The 20000-nt window shown below is 38.0% G+C and overlaps 1 protein-coding gene across 1 annotated transcript in view; it reads right to left on the bottom strand.

Moving 5' to 3' along the window:
* The window catches only part of LOC133658899 (interleukin-1 receptor accessory protein-like 1-B), a 1088311-nt gene that overhangs the window by 222593 nt on the left and 845718 nt on the right, over positions 1-20000 (bottom strand). Inside the window, exon 9 of the mRNA XM_062061400.1 lies at positions 12507-12581. Coding sequence (XP_061917384.1) covers positions 12507-12581 — 75 coding nt within the window. The remainder of the gene's footprint in view (positions 1-12506; positions 12582-20000) is intronic.

Here is a 20000-nt window from a genome sequence, read left to right on the forward strand (position 1 = left end):
GCGTGACGTGACGACGACGCGCCGTCATGCCCGTTAAAAAAGAGTGCGCGGTATAGTACCGAATATCATTCATTAGTATCGCGGTACTATACTAGTAACAGTATACCGCACAACCCTAGTGGAGACATATTTTTCCCCCCAAAGTCTCATAGTAAAAAGTACTTTTATTCACTGTAAAATCCTCCTGACACCTCCATCCTGGCAAAGTGTCGTCTGTCGGTCTCCTACGTGTTTTATTTACGAGCGATTACGTTGATAAAAGCCATATAAAAGCCAGCTGTGATTGCACTTCAAGATGGCTCCAAGATGAAGCCTCTTTCCCCCTATTTGACCAATCCAGTGTCGGTATCCTCTCGCCTACTCCATCCTCACAACGTGTCTTCTGTCAAGCCTTCTATATGTGTTTTATTTACGGGCGATTACATTGATAAATGCCACATAAAGTCAGCCGTGATTGCGCCTTGCAATGGCTCCAAGATAAAGTGTCTTCCTTCTGACTCCTGGCGAGGGTTGCATATTCATCTTCCTCGCGTTTTACTGCCCATCCACTGGACGCCGTCTCCTTCCCGCTTAATCTGCCTTCCATGTCTGAAAAAAATCCAGGGGCCAGGCCTCTATCCCTGTGCATTCTGGCCACCGTAAATCTGCCACGGCGCCACCGTAAAGCTGCCCTGGGACGTGACTCGGCAAATATTAAAGGGATGGTTGAGGATAAATAAACAAACAAAAAAAAATAGCGCTAAGGACAGGAGACCTCTGTGCAGACAAAATGCGGGGGGGGGGGGGGGGGGGGGGGCTTTGCTGCAGAAATATTTAGCACGGAGCATGGCGGGGGCTTAGCGGATGACATCATTTACTCATTTGGTAGGCTGCAGGTCGCGGTACCAGCGTGATAAGAAACTGTTACATAACCCATTTAGCCCCATGTTGCATCTTTTCAATGTCAATTAGCTGTTGACTGTGTGACAAGTCAACATTTATGCAGCTGATGTTGCTGTTAGTGATGACAGAGGCCGATATTTGCCTTTTTAAACGGATCAGCTGATGGTCTTTACTGCAGCTGTGTCCCAGTGTTTGCATAGCTAAATTATTCGCCGCCTGAGTCACGGGCAGCACGGTGGACCAGGGGTTAGTGCGTCTGCCTCACAATACGAAGGTGCTGAGTAGTCCTGGGTTCAATCCCAGGCTCGGCCCCCCAGCGTCCAAAATCCTGCTCGCGGGAAGTCCCAAGTTAAAAAAATAAATACATGTATTTATTTTTATTTTTATTTTTTTTATTTTATTTTTTAATTGGTCCTTACTAGTCCTTTTTCTATAGTCTCCTAGCCACTCAGGCAAATCATATTGTCTAAAAATGCATTTTACCATCGATAACGGGACATGCAGCAAGTCAATTAGTGCGCGAGGAATATATATGTATGAATACATATATATACTATATATATATATATATATATATAGTTCAATCCCAGGGTTCAATCCCAGGCTCGGGATCTTTCTGTGCGGGTGAGGTTCATGGCTGGTGAGGCACTGACTTCCTCACAGTCAGATTTACAAACATATGAACCCTAAAGAGTATCTTATTCACCATTTGATTGGCAGCAGTTAACGGGTTCTGTTTAAAAGCTCATACCAGCATTCTTCCCTGCTTGGCACTCAGCATCAAGGGTTGGAATTGGGGGTTAAATCACCAAAAATGATTCCCGGGCGCGGCGCCGCTGCTGCCCACTGCTCCCCTCACCTCCCAGGGGGTGAGCAACGGGATGGGTCGAATGCAGAGGACAAATTTCACCACACCTAGTGTGTGTGTGACAATCATTGGTACTTTAAATTAATTTTAACTTTACACATACAAACTGTAGAAAAAGGCCCACGGCACATTCTAAAAATACTATTAAAATTAACAAAAACATAACAAAAGTGAAATAAAAAAGCTTAAAGGTGAAATGTAATTTAGAAAAAGTTGCAATGTTGACTAATAAAACAAAGCTGTTTTTTTTTTCTTTCAAACGGTCATTGCTCAAAACATAATATTGAATCAAAATCAATGTTATTATGAATTATTGACCTATCCAAGGTTCCGATTACTTCACATCAAATATTCCACTAAGAAAAATATTTTTGGTGAAAGATTTTGCATATTTTGTGTGTTTGCCATAAAAAACATGGTTTTGTTTGACAAAAAAAGGGCGGAAAACAAACAAACAAAAAAAACAACATAAAAAAAAAACTAAAACATTTTGAAATGAGGAATAGATCCGAAGTGGATGTAGACTCCAGAGATGTAAGCGTTAAATATAAAATGTATGTATGCCCTTGCACACCATTATCATCATTTCATGACCCAAGCAAAACACTTTTTACACTTTTATACTGAAATAAATACACCTACAACTTATTCAATAAAAACATAGAAAAAACTACCAGCAGTGGTAAAGTTTAGATCCATGAAGGAAAGAAGAAAGTGAATGAATGTTTATAACTGAATACATTTACATATGTATACACATTTGTTTTCTTTTGTGTTATCTTTTTTAATGAATTAAGTAACGTTTATGACAACCTTTTTCCAAAACACAATATAGAATGTGAGATATAACAGGATAATGCATACATTTGTCATTTGTTTTCAAAAAGCTTACAAAAAAGTGGGACCCCAAAAATTTACCATGGGACCCCATTTTTATGACTTGGTGGGGTCCCTGGGACCCCATTTTGAAAATTCCTAGCGCCAACACTGCTGTCAACAGAGGAGAAAAAATGCTTTATTTAAAAAAATATATTATTTATAAAGCAAGTTCCAGTATCATTGGCAAATTTTCACCTAGTCCCGGCCTTGGCACGCATATATGTGTCCTCTTTTTGGGATTTCAGAATATGGTCAGCTTACCTTCGGTGATAATATTATTTTAAAAAATGTAGTTTATTTGCTGCAATGGAGGATTATTGACTCAGGGGAGCATCTCCACACGGTGAATGGAGATACCGTTAGCCAGGTAATCATCCGGTCGGCGGACTGAGCATCGAAGATAAGAATCAATGTTTAAAAATGTGGCTGGCTCTGAGGGAATGTAGGACCTGGTTCCTATTGATACTTGATGCACAACCCTCGTGACGACTTGTTTCTGTCATGATCCGTGGCTCGGATCATGTTTTGGTATTTTCGGTTAGTTTTGGACTCCCTCAGTTCCTGTTTTGTGCACCCTTGAGTTTGTTTTAGTTACCATGGCTGGCTTCTTTCTGTTACTGCGGGATTCGCTCCCCTGGGATGCAAACGAACCACTCCGGACAGGACTTGCAGGTAGGAACATGATTTATTTTTGAAAATCAAAGAAGTACAAAAACAGAAAACAAGCCGAAGGAACAACGTGCCGATCGCACTCGAAGCTAAGGCTACCACTTAGCATAGACTAAAGACAAGCAATACTCACATAACAGGTGCATGAAGCAAACAAAGAAGCCAGGCCGACTGACCGGCAAAGACAGGCTTGAATAATGCCTCTGATTAGTGCTCGGGGAACAGGTAAGCGTCCCGAACACCAATCAGAGGCAGGTGAAAATAATAAGCAGCCATGGTAACTAAAACAAACTCAAGGGTGCACAAAACAGGAACTGAGGGAGTCCAAAACTAACCGAAAATACCAAAACTTGATCCGGGCCACGGATCATGACAGTTTTGATTTTCAAGCCATTTAAAAGGTTCAACATTTTTAGCGATGGGTTCTCCCATGAAAAACGGTTAGCTACGTTTTCCAGCATGTAATACTAAATAAATATAGTGCTTTATATCCCGATGAGTGCATTGCAATTCTATTAGGGCAAATAAGTCAAATATTATAGTTATATCTCACATTTAGCTTACCTAGCAGGAATGTTTGGTATGAACTCACTTGGACCCAATTAAGAAATTTCCAATTCCTACATTCCGAATGGCCATGAAGTGAAAACACGAGGGACAATCACATTAGTTCAAGTGTCTCTCGGTGCTCACTTCTATTCGCTCTCTCCGTCACCAGGCGCCTCCAAGGCCGATTGGCAATGCTATATCACACTTAAGCCAGCCGCACACAAGGACAGGCTGGTTCCAGTGTGCGGAACAAACCGCTGCTAGGGCACTGACCGATGGAAGACCTTCTGTACTTAATATACACAGTGTGACGGTACATGTATTCCGATTTTTTGGAGGAGTACGGTTGTACAGTGTTTACTTTCCAAAAAAAAGTTAGGTTATATTAAATGGAGACAAGTCAAGCACCAGGACCATTAGACCGCCCACAAGCTCATCGATTGGCTCTGCCGCTTTTTTGCCAGTTGGACTTGAGTTTGTGTTCGTGTGCCATTTTTAAGTTGTTAACATGCTAACAGTCTTTATCTAGCCATGGTGCCAAGGAGAAGCCTGCATATTCCGAAACTGCAAAAAAAACTTTCTTATACAACACATTGACTAATTTAGAGAGTAGAGTATATACACACCCTAATATACAGGTTAGAGTATACACACCCTAAAATACAGGGTAGAGTATATACACACAATAATATAGAGAGTAGAGTATATAAACACACTAATATAGATAGTAAAGTATATACACACACTAGTATAGAGAGTAGAGTATATAAACACACTAATATAGAGAGAAGAGTATATACACACACTAATATAGAGAGTAGAGTATATACACACCCTAATATACAGAGTAGACAGTGTTTCCCACACATTCATTTATTTGTGGCGGCCCGCCACAAAATAATTACGTCTGCCACAAATTTAAAAAAAAAAAAAAAAAAAAAAAAAAAAAAATATATATATATATATATATATATATATATATATATATATATATATATATATATATATATATATATATATAATATATATATATATATATAAATATATATATATATATATATATATATATATATATATATATTTTTTTTTTTTTTTTTTTTTTTCTGTCCAGATTCTCAGGCAAATCATATAGTTGATGTAGATGCCCATATAGGCTGTTCAGATTTACTTTACAAAAGAGAAGTGTAGGATACTTCTCTTGTTGCCTTATTTGTATTTGACCACCACTGTTTTCTGTTTATTTGTTACTGACTGTGGCAGGACACCTCTGCCTCTGTTTCACTTTATGTTGCTGGTAAATAATATGGTTGTAGTAGTAGGCTAAAGTTAAATTATTTAGTATGCACTAATTAAAGGGGCAGAGCTTTAAGAGACAATTTAGCTTTTATATTTTATAAGATATATTTTTTGTAAGAACCACAATTAATAAATATATTTTAGTGAATAACTTATTGTTCAAATCTGTATATAAATATGTACATAAAGTGTTGTAATTATATTGTAAAATGGATGGATGGATGGATGGATGGATGGATGGATGGATGGACGTTTAAAACAAAACTGTTATTATTAATTAGTAAGTATACATTTTTTGAGCCTTTGTAGAGAAAATCATATCATTGTAGTAAATTATGCAAATTACTCGATTTTGTCATGGTGACCACGCCCATAGCCACGCCCATAGCAACGCCCCCACCGCCACAGGTATCTTGGCAGTTTATGGGAAACACTGGCAAATGATAAATGATAAATGGCTTATACTTGTATAGCGCTTTTCTACCTTCAAGGTACTCAAAGCGCTTTTGACAGTATTTCCACATTCACCCATTCACACACACATTGACACACTGATGGCGGGAGCTGCCATGCAAGGCGCTAACCAGCAGCCATCAGGAGCAAGGGTGAAGTGTCTTGCCCAAGGACACAACGGACGTGACTAGGATGGTAGAAGGTGGGGATTGAACCCCAGTAACCAGCAGCCCTCCGATTACTGGCACAGCCACTCTACCAACTTTGCCACAGAGTATATACACACACTAATACAATGAGTGGCGTATATACACACATGAACATACATAGTACGGTATATACCAGGGGTGGGCAATTAATTTTCACCGGGGGCCGCATAAGCAACCCGAGCACTGCTGGAGGGCCACACGACAATATTTCAATTAAATTTTGCTCAATATTATTTTTTATATACCGTAAGATAAATAATAATGATGATAATAATAATAATAATTAATAATAATAATAATAATTTAATTTAACCTCACTTAACTTTATACAAAAGCAGATTGCTTTTGATGGTCACTTTATCCTGCATTGTCCAACATTTTTCCCCATCAGATTTGGACAACCATCTGTTGTTAAAAATAGTTTTTAATCATATTTATTTTATATTGTTTTTTATATTGGTTTTATATGTAATTGTTTTTTCTTTTTATTCAGTCATTGGTGGAGCTAAGGATAATATTTGAATATTGTTTTTAATATTGTTGTGCAGCACTTTGGAAACATTTTGTTGTTTAAATGTGCTATATAAATAAAGTGGATTGGATTGGATTGTCACACCTGCCAGCTTGTCCCATTTCAGTCCTAACATGTCCAAACACGCATTTACCTATGTGAACAAGTCATTACCTGTGGTTGTCTCTTTAATTGACTGCATGGCTGCCACCTACTCCGTGATTTGAAAGTCTGCAGTTATCCCACGTAAGAAGAAGAGCAGCTGGAGGTGTCACGTACATCGCAGCTCTCATCCAAAGCTAGCGAAAAACAGTCTAAGTCTCCGGGCATACAGCGCAACAGAGTCCAATAAGCACTCCTTAATAAACTCTCCGTCAGAAAACGCCTTACTTTTTCTGGCGCTTTTGTGAGAAATGACGAAACTTGTCCTGACGGCTGCATCTCTGGGGGTGTGAAATATGGCACAAAGTCCTTGTTGGGTTTGCAGTTTTACCATCAACGCATCAGCCTCCCTTGCGCGCGCTTCATCAGACACATTCCGGTATTTTCCCTCGTGTTTCTTCGTGTAGTGGCGATTAAAATGATATTCTTTAAACACAGCAAGCTGTGTACCACACATTAAGCACACGGCTTTACCATTAATTTATGTAAAGAAATACTTGCCAGTCCAAAACACGCCATTCGTCATCAACTTTTCTTTTTTTAGCATCTCATCACTTGTCGCTGTGCACCTGCACTCACAGGTTCCCCCCGGACATACGGCATAAATAACACATTTCAAAATAAAAGCAGCACAGTTGTATTGCGCGCACGACATAGATGTTTTTTAAACTTTATTTTGTAATTTGTTATTGCGCCGTTCAATTCACTCACAATCGCACACGCGCATACGTCCACACGGAAGTAATACAAATAACGCTTTTCAAAACAAAAGCAGCACCGTTGTATTGCACACTCGACATAGATACTTTTTGAAATTTATTTTGAAATTTTTGATTGGCCTCACGCGGGCCGGACAGGGATGCGCAAAGGGCCGGATGCGGCCCGCGGGCCGTACAATGCCCAGGTCTGGTATATACACACCCTAATATACAGAGTCAAGTATATACGCACCCTAATACACAGATCATAGTATATACACACCCTTATGTACAGAGTATATACACACACACCCTAATACACAGTGTAGAGTATACAGACACACTAATATACACAGTAGAGTATACTCACACAGAGTATATAAACACCCTAATATCAAGAGTAGAGTATACTGTATACAGAGTAGAGTATATACACACCGTAATATACAGATCATAGTATATACACTCCCTTATAAACAGAGTATATACACACCCACCCTAATACACAGTGTAGAGTATACAGACACACTAATATACACAGTAGAGTATACTCACAAAGAGTAGAGTATATAAACACCCTAATATCAAGAGTAGAGTATACTTTATACAGAGTAGAGTATATACACACCCAAATATACAGAGTATATACACACACTACTATGCAGGAGTAGAGTACTGTATACAGAGTAGTGTATACACACACCCTAATATACAGAGTATCAGTGGCGGGCTGTGTGTTTCCCACCTAGGCCTTCAGTAATGTCCGACTTCAATGATTACCTCTCAAAATACCATCATTGATGTCACCACATGACCATTGCTGGAGAAATACTATACAGAAACACATTTACGCAGTACTGGTCATTGTACATAACGGGTTATTTTCTGGCGCATTTAAAAAAATCAATAAACCCGCATCAGCAATCAAAACATATCTTATGTGGTACTGTCAAAATTAAAATGGCAAAGAACATATTAAACGTGAAAAAAATCAAGAAATAAAATATCTGAACTCACAATCTGTAGAACCCATTCGAGCTTCCGGGGTTGGCCGACATGGTCTCACAAGATGTAGCACACTACTTACTATACAGGAGTAGAGTACTGTATACAGAGTAGAGTATACACACACTACTATGCAGGAGTAGAGTACTGTATACAGCAGACCTGGGCAAATTAAGGCCCGGGGGCCACATGCGGCCCGTTGAGCTTTTCAATCTGGCCCGCCGGACATTCCCAAATAATTTTTTTCTAGATCTTTAAGATGGAAACTGTAGCTGCCATTATGATTTGCAGTTATGTTTTCTAATGACCGTAAGTCTTCAACTATACAAAGTATTTCAATGGTTGGTATCTGTGCTTATGAATGATATACCAGTTACTATGACAATCTAATTAGTTACTATGGTCATCTAATTAGTTACTATGGTAATCTACGTCACAGCAGCTCAGACTAGGCACCAAGCAGTGTGGGCGGGAAGCGTTTCCACAGACGCGGAAGGAGATTTTCACAACAAAGTTCTAAAGCTTAGTGATATATAGAATAGAATACAATAAAAAGTACTTTATTGATCCCTGGGGGGAATTCCGCAAATATCAGATGTATCAGATTGTAGGTGGGTTTATTTTGTACCCTTCGCGTTCATATTTCACTGATTGTTGCATTTTTGTTGCGTTTCACTTGATTGTAAAATATGTCGATCGAAAGGGGGTGTGACATACATATTTTGACGATATTCAGTGTTTTATCGTTCATAGAAAAATTTAAAATTCCATTACGTTTTTTAAGGCGGTCTGTCATAACGTTTTTAGCATTTAATCAGACATTATTGTATTAGAGTTCCTAAAAATAGATATACCGGCCCCCAGACACATTTTTTTCTCTAAATGTGGCCCCCGAGTCAAAATAATTGCCCAGGCCTGGTATACAGAGTAGTGTATACACACACTACTATACAGGAATAGAGTGCTGTATACAGAGTAGAGTATACACACACTACTATGCAGGAGTAGAGTACCGTATACAGAGTAGAGTATACACACACTACTATGCAGGAGTAGAGTACTGTATACAGAGTAGAGTATACACACACACTACTATGCAGCAGTAGAGTACCGTATACAGCAGGGGTGTCCAAACTTTTTCCACTGAGGGCCGCACACTGAAAAATCTAAGCAAGCGGGGGCCATTTTTATATTTTTTATTTAAAAATCCAATACAATAAATGTATAAAAAATATACATTTAGGCCTCCACTCAGGCTTGATCCCGGAAACCCCAAAGGGTTTTGGTCAAAAAAAAAAAATTAAAATTGTGTCATTATTCAGTAGTATTATTTGTATTATTATTCAAGGTTTACATCTTTAAATCAACATTAGGTCTATCTGTCAATATAAATGTTTTAAAGATTTAAGTTGTATGCTCTTTTTGTCAAAGAAAACCCAGTTTTTTATGGAAAAAGCACAAAATATGCAATATTTTCACCCAATAAAATTTTTAAGTGGAATATTTGAGATTATATAATAATTGAAACCTTAAAAAGGGGAATTTCTAACAACATTGATTTTAATTCATTATTATTTTTTGAGCAATGACACTTAAAAAAAAAATCACATCAAAATGATTGGGGATCCCAAAAAGGTTCTACTCATTCAAGTGTTAAAAAATACATTATACATTTTTTCTACTGTTTACTTTTAACACAATAATCTCGAGATCATCTTCAGATCTATCCGTCAATTATAAGTTTTATTGTTGTTTATGTTTTTTGTTTGTTCGTTCTAGGCCCTTCTTTAAAAAAAAACAGCTTAGTTTTTTTTATATGGTAAACACAAAATGTGCAACATTTTTCCCAAAGAATATCTCAAAGTAGAATATTTAATGTGACATCATTGGAGCCTTTGACATTGATTTTGAATCATTATTATTTATTTAAAGAAAGAAACAGCCTGCATGGCAGCTTTGTGTTATTAGAGTAAACATTGTAACATGTTCTTGTTACATTTCACCTGTTTGCTCTTTTATACCACTTTTTATGTTTTAAATTATTTTTAATCGCATTTTTAGAATGTGCCGTGGGGCCGTTAAAAAATGACCTGCGGACCGCAAATGGCCCCCGGGCCGCACTTTGGACACACTGGTATACAGAGTAGAGTATACACACATTACTATGCAGGAGTAGAGTGCTGTATACAGAGTAGTGTATACACACACTACTATGCAGGAGTAGAGTACTGTATACAGCAGGGGTCACCAACCTTTTTGAAACCAAGAGCTACTTCTTGGGTACTGATTAATGCGAAGGGCTACCAGTTTGATACACACTTAAATAAATTGCCGAAAATAGCCAATTCGCTCAATTTACCTTTAACTCTATGTTATTATTAATAATTAATAATATTTACACTTAATTGAACAGTTTAAAAGAGGAGAAAACACGAAAAAAATGACAATAAAATTTTGAAACATAATTTATCTTCAATTTCGACTCTTTAAAATTCAAAATTCAACCGAAAAAAAGAAGAGAAAAACTAGCTAATTCGAAACTTTTTGAAAAAATTAAAAAAAGAATTTATGGAACATCATTAGTCATTTTTCCTGACTAAGATTAATTTTAGAATTTTGATGACATGTTTTAAATAGGTTAAAATCCAATCTACACTTTGTTAGAATATATAACAAATTGGACCAAGCTATATTTCTAACAAAGACAAATCATTATTTCTTCTAGATTTTCCAGAACAAACATTTTAAAAGAAATTCAAAAGACTTTGAAATAAGATTTACATTTGATTCTACAGATTTTCTAGATTTGCCAGAATAATTTTTTGGAATTTTAATCATAATAAGTTTGAAGAAATATTTCACAAATATTCTTTGTCGAAAAAACAGAAGCTAAAATGAAGAATTAAATTAAAATGTATTTATTATTCTTTACAATAAAAAAAATAAATTTACTTGAACATTGATTTAAATTGTCAGGAAAGAAGAGGAAGGAATTTAAAAGGTAAAAAGGTATATGTGTTTAAAAATCCTAAAATCATTTTTAAGGTTGTATTTTGTCTCTAAAATTGTCTTTCTGAAAGTTATAAGAAGCAAAGTAAAAAAAAATAATGGATTTATTTAAACAAGTGAAGACCAAGTCTTTAAAATATTTTCTTGGATTTTCAAATTCTATTTGAGTTTTGTCTCTCTTAGAATTAAAAATGTCGGGCAAAGCGAGACCAGCTGGCTAGTAAATAAATAAAATTAAAAAAATAGAGGCAGCTCACTGGTAAGTGCTGCTATTTGAGCTATTTTTAGAACAGGCCAGCGGGCTACTCATCTGGTCCTTACGGGCTACCTGGTGCCCGCGGGCACCGCGTTGGTGACCCCTGGTATACAGAATAGTGTATACACACACTACTATGCAGGAGTAGAGTACTGTATACAGAGTAGTGTATTCACACACTACTATGCAGGAGTAGAGTACTGTATACAGAATAGTGTATACACACACTACTATGCAGGAGTAGAGTACTGTATACAGAGTAGTGTATACACACACTACTATGCAGGAGTAGAGTACTGTATACAGAGTATAGACACACTACAGGAAGCTTTGCATGAACAGTTTGCACAGCAGCCACATTTCGTCAGCGCAATCAAGACGGACGGCAAACAATCCAAACAGCAGAAGGTGGTGCAATGGTGCAGCCTGTTCATGTATGGCTGAGAGGCTGTCACTTTATCAACTGCAGCAATTTTTCACTCTTGATCAGCCAGCTGTGGAGCCTGGTCTACCTGCTCTGCACGGCCATCGTGAGCCGGGAGACAAAAAGCTTACCTGGCGGTGAATCCCGGTCTTTGTCTAGAAGACAATCACCGCCTTCTCATCCTCCCCCCCCCACCCCCACCCATCTGTCATCGTCTTTGCGGACCTCTCCATCTTGTGTGATCTGACTCCATTCACAAGAAAAGAGAGGCCATGAGCACGCCGGCTCGTGCCCAGAATGAAGCGTGCCGTACGGCGTGCCGATGCTCATGCATGAGCACGCCTGGCCTGTTTTGACACCGCCTCCCGAACATGTCGGAGAAGACAAACAACAGCGTCGGGCAGCGGACGCCTCTCCATGTGGCGCACTGGCTTACGCGTGGATACGCTCGGGCGCCATACGGGATCGCCATTGTTGACAAAACAGCACAGAGGCCATTCGCACGGACGGACATTCCCGCTGCTTTTGCGTTCCCCAGTAAAAAAAAAAAACCGCCGATGTCAAATCTGAACCCAGGGAGAGGATTTAGGGAAGTCCGTCATGTACCGGTGGAACAAATCCGCGAGTGGCTCTTACCTAGCTGCAGCTCCATGTTGTTAATCTTGTTTTCCGAAGGGAACAGGATCTTTGGAGGCTTGTCGGTCAAAGGGGCTGAAAAAGAAGACAGGAGACGGCGTTTAATACCGTGACAAAAATATTACAGCGGTGGCAAAATGTGGCGCTCATGTTCCTCAGGACCCGCTCGACCACGAACATGTTTTATCCCACCCGCGAGATGAGTTTGCCAAGTATAAAAATGAGCTGACATTTTTGAATGAAAGAAAATGTGTCCACTAGATGTCGCAACAGCAATTCCTTGTTTACCTTTTAGAGAGGGCGGAGCCAAAAGTGGCCACCTTTGAGACGTCTACACTGTAAAATACCCCAAATGAACGCCATCTAAAAATAGTGTAAACATATGATGAAATATATGTACAAATTTAAAAATAAATGTTACATTAGTAAGTTAATGAAGACATAATATTGAGAGAATAATAGTAGTAATATTAAAAACTAAGATAGAAAACACAATAAAATATTTTTTAAAAAAAACATCAGCGTTTAAGATGATCAGTAAAAAGCCTTAATAAAAAAGTGTGTCTTTAGCATTTTTTTTTTTACATTTCAACACTCTATGCCAGGTGGTCAAAAGTATTTGACCACCTGTTCTGACTCACATATGAACTTGAAGTGCCATCCCATTCCTAACCCATAGGGTTCAGTAAGACGTCGGTCCACCTTTTGCAGCTATTACAGCTTCAACTCTTCTGGGAAGGCTGTCCACAAGGTTACGGAGTGTGTTTTGTTAGAATAATTGTTTCTAAATAATCACAAAAACTTTGTATTACATTGAGTTCCTGACAAGATGACAAAAGCTGTCTTTGAAACCTATCAAGAGTAAGGCTCGTAAAACTCCACTGTGTAGGGGGGGGGGGGGAAGCAAGATGAAGGTGTTCTTGTTTTCTCTCATGTATGGTAATCAACAGAAATATATTGTTCTAACCCAAGGACTTCAAAGCGGAGAGAACCAAGGATCTGCCCAATTTCCAGACGACCTCTTCTTGAAGTATTTTATGAACCTCTTTTTGAAGTATTTTACGAACTCTCTTTGAACTATTTTATGGAATTCTTTTTGAACTATTCTGTAACCAAAGGCCACGCTGTTTACGACCCACTTCCCTCTGGAAGTGGAAGCGGTGGTCGGAGAAAGTCAAATAAAGAAGGAGGAGTGCAATCTTTTGGGAGAGCGTGCTGGAGACTGTGCAAGAGTACAGTGTGTCCAGGCGTTTCTCCTCAATTGAGTCCAAATTTAATTCTGTCTCTGTTTAATTCTTTGCCTCTTATATACAGAGTATACATATATATATATATATATATATATATATATATATATATATATATATATATATATATATATATATATATATATATATATATATATATATATATATATATATCAGTGGCGTGCCGTCACTAGAGGCAGGGGAGGCACGGCCTCACCTGCCATCATGGAAAGAAAAAAAAAGTAAAAAGAAAAAAAAAAAATTAAATTGTTATATGTATCCAGTGATTATACTAAAGTTATTTTCCATTTAACTTCACCAGTTTTAGATTATTTTTATTTTTATTTTTACATTTGCCATTCAAATACTGATCAGCAGCCAGTTGAGGCACGTCGCTGCGTTGTGCCTCAACATGGATTGTGTGCAATGACTCGGCTAACTGCTGGCCTGCTGTGCAGTGAGACCGTATTGCTATATGAATTATATTATACATTTCCATAGTTTAGTTAGCTGAGGTATATAATGTACAGTGTATTTTGTCAACAACTGTATGTGTGTAGCGTATTTCTTGTGCTGAGCGATCATAAAACTGGAGGCTCGTCTCATAACCCCGCCTCCTGGTGCCAAGCACCTCCGCCGCAGAATGCACCGCCCGACGGGAGCGCCACACCAACCAAAGCCCACACCCAAACCCTCCATGTGCAAGACCGAATCCACCCAAAAAAAAGTCACTTAACAAGAAGCCAAAAAGTGCAAAAACAACAATGCTCGCGCGGCGCACCGGAGGAGCCGTGAACAGGGACACAACATTAGGTACACCTGCAGACTACAGCGCGGATTTCATATTTCATTCATTCACAACTCCTCCAACATGAACACCACTGCTCCCGCACTTATAAGTAAAGGAAAGACCATAATAACGTTTTTTTTATTAAATGTGCTTTTTTGTGCTTGTAAGTGTAAAGTTAAAGTTAAGTATACCAATGATTGTCACACACACACTAGGTGTGGTGAAATTTGTCCTCTGCATTTGACCCATCCCTTGTTCACCCCCTGGGAGGTGAGGGGAGCAGTGGGCAGCAGCGGCGCCGTGCCTGGGAATAATTTTTGGTGATTTAACCCCCAATTCCAACCCTTGATGCTGAGTGCCAAGCAGGGAAGAATGCTGGTATGAGCTTTTAAACATAACCCGTTAACTGCTGCCAATCAAATGGTGAATAAGATACTCTTTAGGGTTCATTTGTAAATCTGACTGTGATGAAGTCAGTGCCTCACCCGACATGAACCTCACCGCACGCCACTGATATATATATATATATATATATATATATATATATATATATATATATATATATATATATATATATGTATGTGTGGGAAAAAAATCACAAGACTATTTCATCTCTACAGGCCTGTTTCATGAGGGGGTTTCCTCAATCCGCAGGAGAAAATCTCCTGAGGATTGAGGAAACCCCTCAAGAAACAGGCCTGTAGAGATGAAATAGTCTTGTGATTTTTTTCCCACACATACATATTACGCTCTACCACGGTATCGAGCACTATTTTTTGGATAATCTAATTAAGACATATATATATATATATATATATATATATATATATATATATATATATATATATATATATATATATATATATATATATATATATATATATATATATATATATATATATATATATATATATATATATATATATATATATACGTATGTATGAAATATGGCACACTTAAAATGATCAAGGATAATTTGTTTTGATTGATAATTTGTTTTGTTTTTTATGTTCTTATTAATAACAAATAATTTCTCTTTTTGCACAAACTCCTTGTAACCACAAAGTGACCACAACCGTCCTCTCCAAGAATGCTAAATCGTACTTCAAAGCTGCTGCTTCCCATCGTGGGAATAGCGAGCAACAAGCACTTCTTTATTGTTGTTAAAAGCAATTGTGTGTTCTGCGGATAAGGTCGCGCTATTAAAGGGCCGGGGGTTAAAATAATATAAAGAGCTCTTCGTGTATGTACAAGACTGAGCGCTTAGTGGCGGGAGAAACAAGGTTGAGTCTATGTTTGGACGCCGTTACGGTCACTCTGTCCGTTTGATGATATTGTAATGGTAAAGGTTTAGTTCATGTCCAACATGCTGCATATAGTTTCATTAAACAACATGTATACATTTGCATTATTCAACATGTCTGAGTAGGAGTAGGGGAAACAGCTTATTTTATAACACTTTATCTCTGCCTGTTTACTTCTTTTGTTTACATGAAACCATTTTCTAATAAGGAAAGAAATAATTAGGTGTAAAACTGCCGGAAATACCGATTAATACAAGTACATTTTATGGTAAATTATATCAGGTATCGGATAAATACTTTTCATGATTCTTAATTTCTTCTTTTTTTCGTTTTTTTCCCCATTGGAGCAAGTCAATTCCATGAGGGATATTTGGCTGAGTTAAACAAATACGAAACAAACATGCTTTGTATTGGACAGCAACAATTAGTACATTTACTGATTTTCAAAATGCCAAACTAACTAATTATAATACCGTATTTTTCGGACTATAAGTCACATTTTTTCATAGTTTGTGCGACTTATACTCAGGAGCGACTTATGTGTGAAATTATTAACACATTACCGTAAAATATCAAATAATATTATTTAGCTCCTGCGATGAGGTGGCGACTTGTCTAGGGTGTACACCGCCTTCCGCCCGAATGCAGCTGAGATAGGCTCCAGCACCCCCCGCCACCCCAAAAAGGGACAAGCGGTAGAAAATGGATGGATGGATTATTTAGCTCATTCACGTAAGAGACTAGACGTATAAGATTTCATGGGATTTAGCGATTAGGAGTGACAGATTGTTTGGTAAACGTATAGCATGTTCTATATGTTATAGTTATTTGAATGACTCTTACCATAATATGTTACGTTAACATACCAGGCACGTTCTCAGTTGGTTATTTATGCCTCATATAACGTACACTTATTCAGCCTGTTGTTCACTATTCTTTATTTATTTTAAATTGCCTTTCAAATGTCTATTCTTGGTGTTGGGTTTTATCAAATACATTTACCCAAAAAATGCGACTTATACTCCAGTGTGACTTATATGTTTTTTTCCTTCTTTATTATGCATTTTCGGCCGGTGCGACTTATACTCCGGATCGACTTACAGTCCGAAAAATACGGTACTCTAATATCACTTTTGCTGAATTGAAGTAAATGTAAGCTATTCAGGGTGAATGATATCAGGTGTTGGATAAATAATATTCATTTTCGGCTTTTCTCGTCGCAGCAAGTCAAACACAAGAGTGATTTTTGGCTTGGATTAACACTTTGGGAAAAAAAATAAATAAAAAATTCGGACAGCAAAAATTCATACTTTTGTATGTAATTATTTAAAGTTTTTGAAAAAAACAAATGCTGCTAATGTTGGAAATGCCGGAACGTGAAGCCAAACAAAATTATTTGTCATATCACTTTTGCTGGATTTAAAAAGGTAAGATAGACTCCAGTGACCCCCCGCGACCCCGAAAAGGACAAACGGTAGAAAATGGATGGATGGACGGATTGGGATAACTTGATCACAATATGAGCTACATTCATACTTGCCAACCCTTCCGGTTTTACCGGGAGACTCCCGGTATTCAGCGCCTCTCCCGATAACCTCCCGGCAGAAATGTTCTCCCGACAAACTCCCGGTATTCAGCCGGAGCTGGAGGCCACGCCCCCTCCAGCTCAATGCGGACCTGAGTGGGGACAGCCTGTTCTCACGTCCGCTTTCCCACAATATAAACAGCTTGCCTGCCCAATGACGTCATAACATCTACGGCTTTTAGAGAGTAGAGTGCACAACTGCGCACACAACAAGGAGACGAAGCAGAAGAACGAGGAAGTTACAGACATGGCGACGCCGTCGACGAGCAAGATGAAGAAATACGCTTGCAAGTTCCAAAACGAATGGAAACAAGAATTTCAGTTCATCCAGGACAGTTGGAAGGGGAAGGGGTATGTAATTATGTTGCCTGTACATTTTGTAGAACAGACTTCTCCATTGAACACGGTGGCCGAAATGATATACTCAGTCATGAACGGAGAAGTTAAACAGGACAATACTGCCATCTACTGGATAGCCTCCGGAACACTGAAATTCAAGTATTTATTTTATTTATATGTATAATAAAGTAAATATATATATATATATATATATATATATATATATATATATATATATATATATATATATATATATATATATATATATATATATATATATATATATATGAAATACTTGAGTTGGTGAATTCTAGCTGTAAATATACTGCCCTATTAACCACGCCCCGCCCCCAACCACGCCCCCCGCCCCACCCCCCACCCCCCACCTCCCGGTATCGGAGGTCTCAAGGTTGGCAAGTATGGCTACATTAAAAATATACACATGATTAAAACATCATTATGTAATAGATAGATATATAAACATTGTAAATGTAAGTAAATACAAGATATTCAGGGTAAATGATATCAGGTATCAGACAAATCATATTCAACATTCCTGTTTTCTTTATTTTTCGGCTTTTCCCGTCACAGCAAGTCAATCCCATGAGTGATATTTGGCTTTCTTTAACAAATGAGAAAACAACTAAAATTATGTTTTTTACTGCACTGTAACAAGTACTTTAGTATGCCCTTCCTCAAAGTTTTGGAGGAAAAAAAGGCTGATCGTGTTTGAAATGCCGTAATATGAAGCCAAACAGAATCAATTAATCCATCAATCAATCAATCAATGTTTACTTATATAGCCCTAAATCACGAGTGTCTCAAAGGGCTGCACAAGCCACAACGACATCCTCGGCTCAGATCCCACATCAGGGCAAGGAAAAACTCAACCCAATGGGACAATGAGAAACCTTGTAACCTTGGAAGCGATTTAAAAAGGCATTGTGATAATAACTTGATAATAGAGATGACCGATAATGGCTTTTTTGGCGATATCCGATATTCCGATATTGTCCAACTCTTAATTACCGATTCCTATATCAACCGATACCGATATATACAGTCGTGGAATTAACACATTATTATGCCTAATTTTGTTGTGATGCCCCGCTGGATGCATTAAACAATGTAACAAGGTTTTCCAAAATAAATCAACTCAAGTTATGGAAAAAAATGCCAACTGCCATATTTATTATTAAAAAAACTAAAAAAATTGCAAAAAAATGACTTTTAACAACGACTGGACCACAGAGTATGAACGTTCCGAGCAAGTGCTCGAGTCATTGTTTTCTAGCGAACCTTCGATGGACACTTTGATCCAGACACGCAACAATAATGGTTCAAATCCTGAGGAATGTTGTGTAATTTCTATATGTGTAAACATTTGTACTTTATTGTGTGAGTTAGGGATGTACTGTATACCGGTCCTGGGTATGACTCAAAACTGCATCCGGTGATGAGGCTTCAGTTCGGGAGTTGTGGAGTTTTGGGGAAGATGGAGTTACCCCTCAGTCATCATTGCTCCCAGGTCCACTCTGACCCCCGGGGTGGTAGTACCTGTCAAGGTCCCAGCTATGGGTTAAATAGCATTTCAAAGACCTCAACGGTGGAAGTGGGTTCACAGTGTGGCGCATATTTGTAACAGTGTTAAAGTTGTTTACACGGCCACCCTCAGTGTGACCTGTATGGCTGTTGACCAAGTATGCTTGCATTCACTTGTGTGTGTGAAAAGCCGTAGATATCATGTGATTGGGCCAGCACGCAAAAGCCGTGCCTTTAAGGTTTATTGGCGCTCTGTACTTCTCCCTACGTCCGTGTACACAGCGGCGTTTTAAAAAGTCATACATTTTACTTTTTGAAACCGATACCGATAATTTCCGATATTACATTTTAAAGCATTTATCGGCCGATAATATCGGCAGCCCGATATAATCGGACATCTCTACTTGATAACAATATGAGCTACATTAAAAGTATATACACATGATTAAAAAAATCATTATATAATAGATAGATACATGAATATTGTAAATAAATACAAGATATTCAGGGTAAATGATATCAGGTATCAGACAAATGATATTCAACAATCCTTTTTTCTTTGTTTTTCGGCTTTTCCCGTCACAGCAAGTCATTCCAATGGGTGATATTTGGCTTAATTTTACGTGGTATGCACTTCCTGTTGCGACCCTCCCGTTTTGTCCGCGCTTTAGCCTGTGGCCTTGTGGT

The sequence above is a fragment of the Entelurus aequoreus genome, linkage group LG10 (assembly GCF_033978785.1).
Source record: "Entelurus aequoreus isolate RoL-2023_Sb linkage group LG10, RoL_Eaeq_v1.1, whole genome shotgun sequence".
NCBI lineage: Eukaryota > Metazoa > Chordata > Actinopteri > Syngnathiformes > Syngnathidae > Entelurus > Entelurus aequoreus.